The 16,828-nt window shown below is 37.5% G+C and overlaps 5 protein-coding genes across 5 annotated transcripts; 3 read left to right on the top strand and 2 right to left on the bottom strand.

Annotated features, from left to right (window-relative positions):
* Positions 1-288: 288 nt before the first annotated feature.
* On the bottom strand, positions 289-2,146 carry LOC135940306 (baculoviral IAP repeat-containing protein 1-like). The gene is made up of 3 exons (XM_065485143.1): positions 1,916-2,146; positions 1,042-1,759; positions 289-475 (listed from the first exon to the last, which is right to left on the bottom strand). The coding sequence occupies exons 1-3, from the start codon at positions 1,963-1,965 to the stop codon at positions 395-397; spliced, it is 849 nt and encodes a 282-aa protein (XP_065341215.1). The 5' UTR covers positions 1,966-2,146; the 3' UTR covers positions 289-394.
* Positions 2,147-2,676: 530 nt separating this feature from the next.
* Positions 2,677-4,343, top strand: LOC135940172 (baculoviral IAP repeat-containing protein 7-B-like). Its single transcript, XM_065484961.1, has one exon. It carries the CDS (start codon positions 3,046-3,048, stop codon positions 4,234-4,236), a length of 1,191 nt encoding a protein of 396 aa, XP_065341033.1. The 5' UTR covers positions 2,677-3,045; the 3' UTR covers positions 4,237-4,343.
* Positions 4,344-4,945: 602 nt separating this feature from the next.
* On the top strand, positions 4,946-7,008 carry LOC135939849 (baculoviral IAP repeat-containing protein 1-like). The gene is made up of 2 exons (XM_065484431.1): positions 4,946-5,160; positions 5,437-7,008. The coding sequence occupies exons 1-2, from the start codon at positions 5,141-5,143 to the stop codon at positions 6,860-6,862; spliced, it is 1,446 nt and encodes a 481-aa protein (XP_065340503.1). The 5' UTR covers positions 4,946-5,140; the 3' UTR covers positions 6,863-7,008.
* A 1,733-nt stretch (positions 7,009-8,741) lies between these two features.
* LOC135939375 (death-associated inhibitor of apoptosis 2-like) lies at positions 8,742-12,490 on the top strand. Its single transcript, XM_065483710.1, has 2 exons — positions 8,742-8,853; positions 10,505-12,490. Exons 1-2 carry the CDS (start codon positions 8,801-8,803, stop codon positions 11,688-11,690), a joined length of 1,239 nt encoding a protein of 412 aa, XP_065339782.1. The 5' UTR covers positions 8,742-8,800; the 3' UTR covers positions 11,691-12,490.
* A 1,054-nt stretch (positions 12,491-13,544) lies between these two features.
* Positions 13,545-15,888, bottom strand: LOC135939703 (baculoviral IAP repeat-containing protein 7-B-like). Its single transcript, XM_065484215.1, has 2 exons — positions 15,786-15,888; positions 13,545-15,033 (listed from the first exon to the last, which is right to left on the bottom strand). Exons 1-2 carry the CDS (start codon positions 15,830-15,832, stop codon positions 13,734-13,736), a joined length of 1,347 nt encoding a protein of 448 aa, XP_065340287.1. The 5' UTR covers positions 15,833-15,888; the 3' UTR covers positions 13,545-13,733.
* Between the last annotated feature and the right edge of the window lie 940 nt (positions 15,889-16,828).

The following is a 16,828-nucleotide window of genomic DNA, read 5'->3' on the forward strand; positions in this document are numbered from 1 at the left end:
CCAGGTGGCTTTTAATTAAAGTTGCAAACAAACGTAGACAAATTAGCTCAACAAGAAGTGCATATTAATTCTGGTTTGTTAGATTATCTCATGATTTGTTTTCAGTATGAGACTTGCAGCAGCGATGGCACGCCACCCAGTGTTGATGCAGCGGCCGGTTGAAGGAGAGGGGAGGCGAATAAATTAAATAATGACGAAGAAATTAATAATATATAGTGCATGCACATTTTTATTTGAGGCTTAAAATATCTCGTTTTTTTATCACGGAAACTGCCAATTCACCGAATCGATTGCAATTCATTTTTTGGAAAATTTAACAAAAAATGACCTGTATGCATCATTGTTCTAATGAAAGGTTCTACGGTTCATAAGGTTGGTTTATCCTGCGAAAAGCTCAGCTTCCTGCGGGATTCTGTTGCGGAACGTCAGGCTGAGGTAATTGTGCTTCAACAAGATCACCAGCAGGTTGCAACTCCTAAACAAATAATACAAAATTGAACCTGTTAAAAATATTATGCTAGGAAATAATTTAACAGCACCTAGAAGCTATATATAAAAAGTTGGCCTGTGCATGAAGATTAATTAGCAATATTTTGCATTGTTGGCTCTACCAAAAAGGATTTAAATTCATGCAAAAATCAAATCAAGACCAAAACTAACAGATAAATTTCAGAACTTGCCAAATTTATCGAAATTGTTTGTTAAATCGCTTGATTTTGATCCTATTTAATGGTTTGCGAATTGTGAGTTAAATTTGTTTAAGGTGAAATAAAATTACTTCCGGCAACGAGACAGTGCTTTTGCCGCCTGATTACCAAACAAATTTTGGAGCAGATTTTCTCGCATATTTTTTAAGAAAAAATTGAAGAGAAAAGGTTAAAATCCATTTTCATGATTTTGCAACACAAAGAACAAATATATACTGTTGCTTCTATAAAAACAAATAAATGCACGAAAAGTGTGAAAATTTTGCAAAGATTGTTATTGAATTAAAAGAAAATCATGGCCCAATTTTAAACCAACAGAATCTATTGTACTGACCTGTATTTGAGGAAGAGCTTGCTGTGGAACATCTTGGCCTCCGGCAGCACCGTCAGCAGGGACAAAGTGAGGATTCGCGGTAACATTAGCCATGCTACCAATGGCGTCACTTTTGACTGAATCGATCTGCTCACTGCCGATCGGGATGTTGTTGGCGGTGACATTTTTTATATCCTTGAGCAAAAAAGGACACTTATCGTTCCAACGGAGGTGCTCCTCGTTGGGCTTGTCTTGCTGCTCCCATCTATAAATTTCCAATTTGCAGAAATCACATTTTACTCTGTCCTCTTTTCCAAAGTAGTAAAAGCCACTTTTTGCCAACTCGTAGATGTCAACGTGCGGAAAATGAACGACATTTTTCAGCAGAGAAAATAAACGGTGTGCCTCGAATTTGTAATTCAGTACGTCGTCGATATTTCTCATCGGCACATTTCTCGAACTATTATAATCTCCAATTTTACAATTGAACTGTAACAGTCTTTCGGAGATAATCTTTTGAGCAACTTTCAATTCTTGAGATAATATTTCAGCAAGTTCTTCAGCACTGATGGTCATCTCGCAGAATATTGAGCGTAGAAATCCACGCTCATGATCGTAATAAAATCCTTCTTCTGCCACCATGCGGAGCAGGCCAAATGAGTAGTCCCGGAAGAGTTGGAGTGGAAAGGTGAACAAGCGATGCATTGCCAAAGTCAGTCTCAAAGTTGCATCTAAAGGGCTGAAAACAAAATGATGCAATTATGGCATTGAAATCAGAGTTTGGCAAACTGGCGAACAGTTGACAAAAGACTGTGTCTTTGTGTAAAAAAGATGGGAATTAATGTAGCATGTAAATGCCCGGAATTCCCAGAAATGTACTTATTTTGGAACTTACTTTTTGCTGTTAGTAGTTTCACATCGTAAAAACCTTTGAAAGGAAGGCATCGCGTGGGACGCAACTGCTATCTCACTATTATCGGCGTGGTACTAGCTGTGTTTTCGTGTTGACGTCAACTGGCTGGTGCTCTCCCAATGAGAGGAGGAATCCCGGCAGCTGCACTTTTGAGCAGCAGAGTTAGACTTAATTATTAGGCTTAGACTTTATTTAAGTCTACGATGACTTATGGCTGTGGTGAAAAGTGTAAGTTTTTCGAGTTTTTCGATGTTTAGTGTTTAAGTGTGTTGGATTATTATTTCGAATTTATATAATTAATGTATATTACGATTTGTGTGATGAAATCGGCGCCAAAACCACTCTCCCATTGAAGGGAAAAATCCCGGCCGCCGTTCTTGTAACTCAGCGCAGTTGTTAGACTTTTCTTTACCTTCTGCCTTACCCATAATTCATTGCAAACCTAGCCTAAGCCTAAAATATTAGTCCTATTTTCTTCAAGGTAGACCAAATAAAAAATGAACTGTCTCAATTTTAGCTAATCTCGTCATGATTTATGTGCTGTGTGTTACTCGCAGCAGCGATGGCACGCGACCCAGTGTTGATGGAGCTGCCGAATAAATGAAACGGAGAGGGAAGGTCAACGAATTACGCATCATTGTGAATGAAGTGAATGAGAGTAGGAAAATATAGTTTTTTGATTCCACATTCCACCGTGTTTTTATTAAGAAAACTGCATACGCACACAAAATCGATTAATACAATCAGAAATTGTGACGTCATTTGACTTTAAATGTCGTCATATGTATGACGCTTAACAAAAGTCTATTCACTATAAAATGCTTAGGGTCGGATTGTAGAGCCACATTTCACAACCAGTGCCAGGATCACCAGAGGGATGTTTTTCTCTATAATGAGCCCTCCACCAAACCTCCTGCGATCTAACGTTGAACCAGACAAAAAGTAAGTGCAAAATAGGAACAGTTAAATTGTTTACATAGAAAAAGTTTCAAATCTAAACAAATTTTGAAATTTTTCTTAGAAATTTATTTAATTTAAAATTTATTATTTTTAGCCAATGCGGATATGGAGCCTCTCCTGTTCCTGCAGACGGGTTGAATCTGTTGTTGGCCATGCATCGGTTTTTCACCTTTCCAACGCATTTACTTCACGAATTCTTAATCAACCTCATCACACTGGCGGAACTAGGCCTCTTCTACGTAAAAGAAGACGTGGGAGAATTTTTGAGTTGCAAATTTTGCCCATTCAGAATTCATCCTGAGGATTTTCCCCAATATTTCGCCAACGGACCGGAAAATGCAAGAGATATTATCATCAGGGAGCAGCAAAAATCAAATTGTAAAATTTGCCACGTGAATTCAAGAAATGTGCCGATGGGAAATGTCACCTGCGGGCTGAATTACAAATTCGAAGCGCACCGCCTGTACTCGCTGCTGAAAAAGGATGACTGGCAGCACGTCGAACCATCTGCTCTAGCGAAAAGTGGATTTTACTACACTGGAGACGGCGACAACGTCAGATGTGCTTTTTGCAATTTAGAAGTGCGCGGCTGGGAAGAAGGAGACACGCCTGACAGAGAGCACACGCGTTGGAATCCAGACTGCCCGTTTTTGTTGCGAGATCGCAACATCATCAATATTGCCATAGGGCAGGAAGAGACCGACATCAAACACGATCACATATCAGCGAGGATCAATATTGGCGTCAATCCGTTCGTGCCGCAGGAAAAACAATTGGAAAAATACGGGCCAAACATTCAATTAGTAAATTTAAGCAACAGTTTCCTTGTGACCCCTCGCGACTTGAATATTCAAGATTGGTCTAAGCCTGTAAACCCAAATTTCGCTACATTAACTAGTCGCATTGGCTCGTTCAAACGTTTCTGGCCCAAAAGTTTGAAGCAAACGCCTCTTGAAATGGCCCAAGCCGGTTTTTATCACACAGGAATAGCAGATCAAGCAATATGTTTTCATTGTAATTTGGGTTTGAGAGATTGGGTCGTGGACGACGACCCCCTTGTCCAACACTGTAAATGGAACTCAAATTGTCAATATCTAATCATGTGCAAAGGCGCTAACTACGTGGAACAAGTGCTGCACGTCATGAAAACGGACGAAAAAACAATGAGTAAAAGAAAGAGCGATGGCGATATTCACTGCCTCAAATGCGGTATGAACAACGTGTCCAAAGTTAATTTACCGTGTGGACACATGACACTTTGTAATGATTGCTCTGCTGATCACTTTTGCAGGGACTGTGGTGGGGAAACTATTGCACAAGTCAAAGTTCCAGGCTTTTCTTAAAGCTATTCCAAAGAGGACCATGTCTATTGATCCTCTTCAGTCTCACAGCATAGGTCGAAGCAAATTAAAGAATTTGTCTGAGAATAAGACAAACTTACAGAATTGCATTTTCGCGATGGTTTTTTCTCTATATATATATAAAGCCTAAATTGTAATAAACTTAACTTAAAAGGCGTTTGATGCTCTGAAGATGGCTGAACATCTTATGATTTGCATTAAGTGATCACTTTTAATTTGATTTTTTTAAAGATTAAATTTACTAACTATATTGAATGTAAATGCTAAAAAATATCTTGTAGAATAATTCCGATATAGTATTTTCATTTGTCACATAAACGCTGTAGCTGAACGTTTTTAAGTATATTTAAAAACGTTTGTAAGTGTTCTGCTGATAATTTTTGTATATATTTCATATTGAAATTTACAATTTATTTTATAAATGCAAAAAAACAGTTTTATCCAATCATAAAACGGGATAAACATTTTTGGTAAATTATTGTTGAACTACTCATATGGTTCCTCTGAAAAAAATACACTGCCCAAAGAGGAAATTGTCGGATAGTTATTATGCGTGAATAAAAAGAAATTGAGTGTCCAGAAAAAATATTTAATTTCACACCTACTGCCTCATATAAGGAACGGAATAAAAAAATATATGTGGACTCCATAACTAATAATTATTATACAGAATAAGACTCATGTTACGATTTAAGTGATAACACAATTTTTGAAGGAAGAAACGTTACGTTGGACATATAATCAGAAGCACCAACTGCTGCTGAAGCGGTATACAGACTTCTTTATGAAAAAAGTCTAAGCAAGTTCAGAAGAACATGAAAGTCTACCTTTTTAATTTTTCTCTACACCAAGAAAAAACTCCACAATTCAAAATTTATACCCATCCATGTCAAGTAAAATTGTTACGTAAGTATAGAAAATAAAAAATATCATTTTCAGGTGAGTTTAAAAGCAGGCAAATTTTCGTGAAAAATGTAGAGATAAGACGCAGACATATTGTCACACACTATTATATTGCGATTCTGATTTCAAATTTGGATTAAGTTCAATTATTGCAAAGAAGTGTTTAGACATAAAAATATTATTTGTATTTTTAGAACATAGTTCATGAATTAATAAAGTGAAAAATAATTTGTATTACATGCAGCTTTTTGCCAAAATTAATACTAGGGTGTTTTTCAGGCATGATGCTGAAAAGGTCGGAGCTCCTACACCCCTAAAACTGAATCTCAACTTGAGTTTGGCAATGCATCGTCTATTCACCTTTCCACTCCTGTCTTACCAGCTCTTCCAATTCGAACTGCTCCACGCGCTGTCGGATCTGGGTTTCTACTTTGCCAATGGATGTATGATTTGCAATTTTTGTGGGTTCATCATAACTACTGGGCAATTGTCAGAATACTTTAATCACGGTTTAGAACATGTTCAAAAGGTCATTCACAAATTGCACAGAAACTGTAAAATCGGTGGCGATGATTCGGAAAATGTGCCGATGGGAAAGAGTTTGGATGACCATCTGAATTACAAATACGAGGCACACCGTCTGTACTCGCTGCTGAAAAAGAATGACTGGCAGTTCGTTGAGCCCTTCAGTTTGGCCAAAAGCGGATTTTACTACTCTGGACACGAAGACAACGTCATTTGCGCATATTGCAATTTGGAAGTCCGCGGATGGGAGGAGGGAGACACGCCGGACGGAGAACACAGGCGTTGGAACCCGAATTGCCCCTTTTTGTGCGATTGCAAGAGCGTCATAAACATTTCGATCGGAAGCGAGCAAATTGATGGGATACATGCTAATGGCCTTTCCAAGATGAATATTGGCAGAAACCCGTTTGCTTTGACGAAGGGACTGGAAATTTTCGGACCAAACATTCATTTCGTGATAAAAAGCAGCCTTCTATTCCTTGTGACCCCTCGCGACTTGAATATTCAAGATTGGTTCAAACCTTTGAACCCGAAATTTGCCACCTTAAACAGCCGACTCAATTCTTTTAAAGGTTTTTGGCCGAAATGTCTTAATCAAACTCTAATTGCAATGTCTCGCGCTGGTTTCTTTTACACCGGAACTGGAGATCGAGCCATTTGCTTCCATTGTAATTTGGGCTTGAAAGACTGGGACCCTAACGATGACCCTTTCATCCAACATTGTAAATGGAACTCGAATTGCCAATACATCAGCAGGATGAGCAAAGTGGAGCGTAGTAAGGACGAAATCACGAACGCACCTGCTAAAAGATGTACCGACGGCGATATTCTTTGCCTCAAATGCAGTGTGAAAAATGTGTCCAAAGTAAATTTGCCCTGCGGACACATGACATTTTGCAACTCCTGCTCTGGAAAATCTTGCTTAGTTTGTCGAAGCGATATAATTGCAGAAATCAATGTGTTAGGCTTTTCTAATATTGAGTCTGAAGAGGCAAAAAATGAGGACACCCTCTCCTGCCTTATTGACGATTCCGCGGCCAACAATCAGCCGAAACAAGGAATACTTTGTCTGAGCATCAGAGAATTTGTGAAAATTTGCAGAGACATTGCAGTATGGGTGCTTCAACGCTTTTCAAAGCTTAACAAAAGGTGCCGCAAGCGTTTGTCTTTTTCTGTCTGATAAAGCGTTGCTTATTCACATCTAACAAACTTCTAGTTGCACAAAGGGAATGCTTTTAATAATATAGACATATATGTATCACATTTAGTTTTTTTTCGATAGTATGTATTTGTTATTTAGCCAATATTAAAAATATTTTACTTGGAATGTTATATTGTGATTTTCAATAAATCTGAGTTTTACCTTAAATTTTGTGGGAACATTTGAATAAATAAAGGGTGAAGGAAATTTAAACTATGGAATTTACATTTAAATTAAGCGCTATAAGTTTTAAATTAACTATATAACTGAAAACCTTGTTGTAAATAAATCCTCTAAAATAATACAAAAAAACTATGAAGGGACGGACCAACTGTGTGGCTATAGATTAAAAGCGAACGTTTATCCTTCTAGCTGCAGGTTGACAGCAAAAGGTGAGTCTGCACTACCTGTGATTGTATAAAATTTAACTTGAAATCAAAATGAACCTTAATTCAACCCTCAACTTACCTTATTTCTACCCCTCTGTGGTATTTGAATACAGCAATGAGCGAGCGGGAGAGCTAAAAAGCTGCTCTTGGGCTGTGCAAGCACTGTAAGCGAGAGCCGCGAGTGTGCCGCAGCGCCGCGCCGCTCGTCTTGCTGCCCGCGCGAGTAGAAGTGTGCGTCTCCTGCCTGTGAGATTAGAACCCTGCGACGCTCACAGATCCCTACGTCGACTGAATTAATAGATGAGTGAAATGCGTTCTGGAGTCTAGAAGTGCTGGGCAATATGTTAACTAGCGAAAACATAATTGCAGGAAATGTTAATCAGACAGTTTGAAATAACATTTGATTCTGCACATCATTATACCTTATGTAAATAGAGTGAATCAAATAGAGCCTGTATCCAGGAAAGGTACATTTTATATTTCTGGCAGGGGTCTGCGATGATCTTGATAGTTTTTTACTCAAACTAGATGACGGAAAACGCTATTTAGAAACCACCAACTTTTCCGCATATGAGGATTCTATGGGCACATAAATTTCGAGTTTTGGATTTTTACTTTCCTCTAAATCGGTAATAGAACAAAAATTCGAATACCATTGATCTTATTTCGTCAAGTGGAACAACTTCCCAGGCTATCTAGGGGAGGTTAAGACTAGTCTAATGGTGTGTCGTGGTTTTTGAAAATCTGAAAATTAGAAGCTTTGATTTGGGTTTCCAATCATTTTTTTGAAAACCAGGAAAAGCACACATTTTATTGTTTTCATTTTAAAAAAAATATGGCAAAATAATACTCCGGAATTGGTCTAATCATCTAATCTAATATTTTCGAAATACCAAAATTAAAAAACAAATGCCCTTAAATTTCAGCCAATAATTTTACAAATTTACTTTTGTGCCTAAATAAATTTTGGATTTAATCCAATTCTCAGGGAGGAGTTTAAAAGCATTGGTAACAAAAGCATTTTCCGGCTTTTGCAGCACAAATTCTCAATGAGCCAACAAACAATCAATGAATTAATATTATTTTTCAAATGTGAGTTACATTATTTAAAAGATTAAATTCCGTAACCGAAAAATTCCAAATACTCAAGAAAATATAGTTAATGCAACTAATTTTTCCGAGGGAAGATAAATAATATAAATAACTCCCCTTTGCGACAAATTTTGAGTTGAACACAGCGTATATGCCTGATGCAGCAATAATTGGGTTATACTACTTTTTAGCATATTTGACAATATCGAGAGAGCCGTGTAATCTTAAACAGAATAAGAGAGTTGTTATTCTAATCACTAGGAGGCGTGACAATTGACACGCCAGGCCTAAATTTAATCTTAGACAAGCCTTCAGTCAGAGCTTTCGTTTCCTCAAACGTTTTGATAAAAAACTTGTGCCGCCAGAGAGGGCTCTGACGCTTGCGAAGACGCTCGGACGCTGCCAAACCATTCGATCACAGCAGATCCAGTGCAAAATGTCTCAATTCTTTAAAACTGTCCTGCAATCTGAATCTAGTGGCAGCTCACAGTAAGTTGATCCAGTTGATTGAGTCAATTAAAACAATTACCAAACCGGGAATAAGTGCTCCAAATGGTACAAATGCGTTATCTTTTGATTTCATCGTGCGAATTTCAAGACGCCGCGGCGGCCATGTTTGCAAAATATTTGCACGTATCTTGATGCGAAATTTATGCCGGTTATATAGCCGCTGAAAACCAGGAGATGTCGAGCAATTAGCACCTACATATCATATTATTTCCATCTGCTCTGCAAGGTGATTTCTTCCCCTCAGTTTAGCGAAGCAAACAATTTAATTTAAATTAAAACATTGCACGACTGCTGGGCGTGGCAGAGATTTGGAGATGGTTGCGTCTCATTTACATTTCATTAAATAATGAATTGTTTATTTGAGTTCATGGGCGCCGAGGTTGGCAAAGACGTAATTGTGTAAAATATTCATTTTTTATGATTCTTTCCTTTCTTTGCCCACTCTTTCTATATTTATCGCTTGTACCTCGGTGTTTCCGACTTTTGTTGAATGCAAATTTTGTTCCAAATTCGGAGAAATGTAGATTTGTGATAGTTGAAGTCATGAAAATCGCAGTCAAATGCTGCAGCTGCAATTTTCATGACTTTTGGTTGGTCAATTCGCTTGCTTAGGGCGCACGGGCTGGCACGAATAGGAAGCTGACCCCGTTCAAAAGTACGCCAAACGCTATTCCCAAATTGCACAAAATTTTTGACATAGCTAAGCAGAAATGTAATTTTGGCTTCCCACAAATACAAATTATCAATCCCAGGTGAATAATTATTACAAGTAAACTTCTTTTGCCGGGTCTTTTTGAAACTGAACAATCGAATAAGAGGCCTAAGAGGGGGTTGTCCAATAAATAATTAAACATATTTACAATATTGATGAGATGGAGGTGATTTATTGGGAGAGAAACGGTAGTATTCAAACAAAATAATTAAAATATTTATATGTTGACTATTCAGATATTATTAGACGCAAAACTATTTCAATTTTTTATAAGAGGTCGCTTTGTGGAGTGACATGGAAACCAAATAATTTTAAATACAAAATGTGAGATATTTTCCCATAGAAGAGTCCTATAATCAAAAAGCGAATTACTTCCGATTCAAGTTTACCAATTTTTAATGGCGTTGAAGCTTAAAAAAATATGAATGTTCTGCCCTCATTTTTATTTGTTTATTTTCATCCTAGTCACAATTACATCAATATGGTACACAAAAAGTCATAGATCTAATTATCATTTAAAAGTTTTATCTTGCGTGTAACTAGGTGTAGTATTAATTTGGACTGAGTATATCGAAAGAAATTGAACGCTCTTTTCTTCCTTAAAAAAATAATATAGGCCTAAAAATGTATCTAAATCACAAACAACGAGATTTTTAGCCTAAAAAACATGCACTTTAGCACGTATTTGAGATGGTTAGGAGTTTTAGACAGTTTGAATCATTTAAAATTGAATGATTTATCTGGTTAAAAATTATTGAGATGGCGCCGCAACTGAAGCTCTATCTATGTTTGTTTAAATATCATATAAATGGTTTTAAATTTAGAATCCTAAGAATGTATTTAGACCATCTTAATCACAAATATAGCAAACTGCTATGTTTCAGAAAATTAATTTTATGTTTACATATTATGTTTCAGGCCACAACTAGATTCCGCTTTGCATCGATCGCTCACTTATCCACAGCGATATCTCCAGGAGTACTCGATTGATCTCGAAAAGCTAGCAGATCTGGGGTTCTACTATGTTGAAGAGAACAATCATGTATATTTGCGATGCAATTTTTGCGAATTCAGGATCAATCCCAAGGAATACCCAACCCTTTTTTCGTGTGGTATTAACTTCTGTGACAAACATGCAAGTTTTAATTGCAAAATTGAAGCTGATGACTCAAAAAATGTGCCTTTGAGAAATTTCGACAGAAATCTGAATTTCAACTTTGAGACCCACCGCCTGTTTTCGATTCTATTCAGTGATGATCCCCTGCCGGTTACCGACCCTTCCGCACTGGCAAAGAGCGGATTTTATTACAACGGAGAGAACAGAACCGTCAAGTGTGCCTTTTGTAGCTTGCAGGTACCCGCGATTCAACTGGGTGGAGAGAACACGGACGAAGAGCACAAGCGTTGGAGACCGAATTGCCCTTTAATGTCTTCTAAACAAAGTGTTCATAACTTCGCAATCGGATCGGAGCCGACTGACGAGCAGCGCAGAGGCAGAATGCCTCATGGTGCGAATCGTTTTTACGATGGACTGGAAAAATATGGACGACATATTTATCCCGTAAGGACCACCGACTCTTCCTTTGTAAAACCTCAAGACTTGAACATCTGCGATTGGACCTCGCCTTTGAGCCAGCAATACGCAAATAAGGGCAGCCGGATCATTTCTTTCGAGTTTTGGCCGAAATGCTACAATCAAACTCCAATTGCGATGGCTCGCGCTGGTTTCTTTTACACCGGAGTCGGAGATCGAGCCATTTGCTTCCACTGCAATTTGGGTCTGAAAGACTGGCACCCGAACGACGACCCTTTCGTCCTGCACTGTCGATGGAATCCGAGCTGTCTGCATTTGACGATGCTCCACGGCTCAAGCTATGTGAAGCAAGTGCTCAACTCCAACCAAAATACGAGAATCGAACAGCGCGCGCCTCAAGTTGGACAAGGCAATATTTTTTGTCTCAAGTGCGGGGTTCACAATGTATCCAAAGTAAACTTGCCGTGTGGCCACCTGACATTGTGTAGAAATTGTTTTGGAACAGTTTGCACTACTTGCAGGCAGGAAATAAAATTTGTCATTGTAGTTCTAGGCTTGTCTGACAATTAGATCTTCTTCAATCTCAATGAAACGGGTCTCAGATTATATTTTATGATTATTTATTATCACAATTAGCCATAATTACATTAATTTGTCACATTCAAAATCAAAATCATGCGAGAGAAGGCGACACTTAGGCAGCAAACAAGAAAGGAAAAGACTCTGTATTTTTGCATTTTCAACAGTTTACATCACAAAAACCTTCTGTTGTATTGATTTCTTAAATCAGGATTATTTTTCTAGGAATTTCAGGATTTTCGAACATTGTAACAGTTGTCAAATTTCATCCTGTGGACTGTGGCTTTCCCGTATTTTAGTAATCCTGACTGATGCTTTTAATTTGTTTTATTTTAAAGAACGTGAAAGCTATTGTGTAAATTTTTTTCTTGAAATACATTATACGTACCTTACACCTGAAAAAAAGTCCAAAAAATTAGCTGTAATATGATATTTTGAGTGTCAAAAAAGAAAACAAGAATTGTGTATATTTTTCATTTGTTTTTACTGTTTTTTCCAACATTTATACAGAAATGTCCAGCTCAACTATTTTCGGCCGCTGGTTGCAGCTTTGTCCCGTCTGGAGGCTCAGGACAGCACCGAGGAAGCCTGTGCATTTAAAATCAAACTGTAGAAATGTTTCATCGGCATCTATTTACAAATTTTGTAAATCGTAAATTCATCACTTATTTTCATGTTGGAGTATTATTTGTTCTTATTATAAATTGGTATTATTGATCAATCTGACCGGAACTAAAGTATATTATTGTAGTTCCTTATTATTCATTAAAATGTGTGTCAATTATTGTTGATTAATTTGAAGTTTTAATTAGTGATTTTAAAACCTTTCATCCAGATGTGTTTGTCAATAGCGACATTAAAAGTGTCCAACAATAACATCAAATTCTCATTTTTTGCAAAAGAAAACGTCATAACGAATATGATTAGATATTTTGAAGTGTTTGATGGCAGTGAATTATTTCTGAACTGAACAATGGTCTTAAAAGTTCTTTGATAGCAACACCTTTTACTAAAAATATAAATATTATGCGTCATTATTTGTTTGGTTGGTTATGATTTTGGTCCAATGGATTCAACACGCATTTTTACATTAAATTGGCCACACTGTCTACATAAAAAAAACATAACAACATCTCTAACAGCCTTAAATGAAATATTATTGGCGTAAAAACACACAGGAATAGCCGCACGCGCAGCAACAACAAAAATTAATGAACGCCATGAGAAGGCAGACCTATAAGGCTTTGTTGAAAGTCTAAGGTACAAAGAACCACTGGAGCACACGCAGCCTGCCGCCGTTTGACGATGCCGCTGCTGCGCTCATTGCAGATACTCAATATTACACCTCGCGACTGGCGCTCCTGCGTTGCGGCCGCAGATCATATAGCGAAGTTCGGCTTTTTCTCATTATAGCACATCATGGCACTCTATTGTAGCCAACATTTCAACTGTATAGCAATCGCATAAAATAACGAATTTTTTCAATTATAAATTCACATTTCACATTACTGATTTAAAACGCAGGGAGATTAAAAGCAGTTTTTGATAGCTTATGAACCACCCACTTTAATTCGCTTATATTGCTGACACTTCTTTAAAAAAATGGTACGCGCGGACAGTTGCAATTAGTATTGAAATGTTGTTCTTTAATAAAAAGACACAATCTCATGAATTAATTGTTGGTTAAGATGTTGGAATCAATCTGAAATTTGCACAATAATCAAATGCGTTACTTTATTATTTTGCAATTGCTTATTAAAGGTCTCAATATTTTATATTCAAGAGCAAGTTTCAAATATTATAATAAAAGGAATAAAGAAGAGAAAACCATTCAATCTTGTTGAGTCAAAATATTATTTATTACCCAGCAATATTTTTTTTCAATATACATCAATATAAACGCAGTCACATGAACATTGGAATTGCAAGATTATAAATAGGAAAAGCAGAAAACAAATTGATGGAAAAACAAATCACACCATCAAAAATTTCCCTTCGAAGAATAAAAAAATCTAGATCTATCTATCCCCCAATCTATGATTGGACTATAATTTCGCATATGATATTTTCCTTGCAGACAGAGCAATACAAATCAGTGCAGTTTCTGCAAAGCGTCATGTGGCCACAAGGCAAGCTCACTTTTGACACAGCTTCATTTCTGCACTTCAAGCAACGCATATCCCCATTTCCAATACCTTGCTCCCTGGGAGGGTCGGAATTCGAAATTTCCATGTCTTGGATGGAATGCATTGTACGAAGAACGATTTTCAGACCTTTGCACATTTGCAGATATTGGCAATTTGCTCCCTTTTGGCAGTGTTGGACGAAAGGGTCGTCGTCCGGCATCCAATCTTTCAGCCCCAAATCGCAGTGAAAGCAAATGGCTTGATCGCTTGTTCCTGTGTAAAAGAAACCGGCGAGGGCCATTTCGAGTGGTATTTTCTCGTTACTTTTTGGCCAATAGTGCTTGTAGGAATCGATTCGGCTGCTGAGAGTTGCGAATTCGGGGTTTAAAGGTGCAGACCAATCATGGATATTCAATGCGTGAGAGGTCACAAGAAAAGCGTCACTTTGTCTTACAAATCTAACATTGGTTCCATATTTCTTCAGTCCATCCGGCACAGCAAAGGGGTTGGGGCCAATATTTACCTTCGGCAGGCCGTCATGTTTCACTTCAGTCTGTTCTCTTCCTATAGGGATGTTGGTTACGCTCTTTTCATTCTGCAGAAACGGGCAGTTTTGATTCCAACGCCTGTGCTCACCGTCCGGCGTGTCTCCCTCTTCCCATCCGCGAACTTCCAGGTTGCAAAAAGCACACCTGACGTTGTCTCCGTCTCCGGTGTAGTAAAATCCACTTTTCGCTAGTCCAAAAGGTTCCACAAACATCCAGTCGGTCTTTTTCATCAAAGAGTAGAGACGGTGGGCCTCAAATTTGTAATTCAGTACGCTGTCAACGTCCTCTCCCATCGGCACATTTTTAGAATCATCAAAGGCAATTGAACAATTCAATTTTTTTCCAAGAATAATCTTTCGGGCGTGATCAATGCCTTTGCCAAAATAGTCCTGAAACTGTTCAGCACTGACGGTCAATTGGCAAAAATGACAGCGCAAAAGAGCGCGACCACCGTCGATTAGATAGTAAAAACCGAGCTCCGCCAGCATGTGTGGTATTTCAGGTAAATACGCCAGACAAAATTCAAGTGGGAATGTGAAATAGCGATGCATTGCCAAATTCAAGTTAAAATTTGGTGCGTGCGGATTTTCGTCTATGATGGGATGAGCTGGGGGTGCATTTGTCGGAGGCGTCCTACTGCTTTCGGCGGTAACTGGTATCCTGAAACACAAATTGAAAATTAGCAATATTAAGAATAATTAAAATTTTAGCATTTAAAACAAGATCGCTGACAGATTGAACCATATTTTCTTTTTAAAGTGTTCTGACAGTTTCGTCTTCTGTTATATCATTTTCATTTTTTTTTTCTAATGTGAGGTTGACTGAACTGATACACAAATAATGGTCTGCATCTGCAGCATCGAATAGAGCTGATGGCCCCGTTGTTGAAGTGCCTGAAAACTGTTTGCAAATTCAAAGCTTCCGCCTGAGGAATGACCTCCCACCGAATCTGTGTCTCAACGAAAGCTTAAGTGCAATTAAAGAATTTTTTAAAAGTACAGATCCTCAAGAGATATTGAACCTCGATCTCTTTTAACAATTAATTATTATGTTAACATTTGAATATATTTTTCTGGATATGGCAATTTATGGGGCAAAATATCCCTGCAGAAGCATAAATATCGCATTATTAGCTTTAGGCAATTGAGGGGGTTACTCCATTACCACTCTCATCAAAACACGATAATCAAAGTAATTTTTCTGAGTCGAATGCCAAGTATTTTATAATTTCAATTTAAAATTCAAGCAATCCAAGTTTGTGTCAGTAAAAAATGACTTTATTTATTTATTTTTAAACTACATAAGTTATAAAGTTTAGAATTGGTTCAGTGATATTTTTTTAATTGAAAAATTCATAGAAAAAACCTGAGGTTGGTTGAAAGTTGAAATAAATGTTAAAAGCATTATCTTACTTTTGATTGAGTCTGTGGTGTCTGCGAGTTTCCCAGAAGGGATCCATTTTCTGGCAGTACGCGATCCCGCGCACGGCACCGCATTAACTGCTGACGCGCTTACACAACTGCGCCGCTTTATGAAGCGTAGAGTTATACTTTAATACATACTGCTTCGTTAGTTAGACTTTCCAAGGTTCCACCTAGACACAAAAATAGCATCCAGCAAGGCACGACCCTATAAGGTGATGGTGAGATATATTTGGCGTCACCACGCAACAGCAGTGAGCGAAAAATCTAATCTGTGTGTGAACTGTATTCAACGAACGCTCTTTTAAAAGCAAGTCAGCGAAAATGTTATTGTAATTTATACTACCAATTAAAAAATATTTACATTAAGCCTCTTTAGGATACAGGATAGGAACAAGATCAGATGAAAAATCTTGTCTAAGTAATCTGAAGCTATATAAAATGAGGTGCGCATTAACCTATTCTCTTTCCAATGGTTTTAACAGCAATTAAAATCTGTTTTGATATTCACAAAGACTATTTGATATAACGATTTCATTGGAAATTTAACCATTAATTTATTTTAAAATTTGGCTGATAAAACAACGACCGATGTTTTGCGTGAACTGCGCAAGCAGTTGCAATAATAGTCTTCAGGTTATTTGCATGCGGCCTGCTCTTTTCTACAACTATATAAAGTTCTGCATTTATTTTATGAACTGCTGCCGTGCGATACGCTGACTATATTATAAATTATAAGAGCGGAGGTGGCAGCAGGCCCTAACAAACAGCCTGCCGCAATTTTCAGATGACTCAATATATCAGGTCTGTTAATTCACATTTCTATTGTTCATGGTTTTTATAATAGAGGGTGCAGCTGATGATTTTCTTAAATTAAAAACTCATATTATCCTTTCTTTTTATTTAGGAAAAGATAAAAGTATCCGCTGCAATGATTTACAACTGATTATTAATGCTAAATTAGATTTTCTCTCAACCTTTAATACATGACTCAGTTATACCTAACATTTCTATTATAGCCTTTAAAATGTTCA

The sequence above is a fragment of the Cloeon dipterum genome, chromosome 3 (genome assembly GCF_949628265.1).
Source record: "Cloeon dipterum chromosome 3, ieCloDipt1.1, whole genome shotgun sequence".
NCBI lineage: Eukaryota > Metazoa > Arthropoda > Insecta > Ephemeroptera > Baetidae > Cloeon > Cloeon dipterum.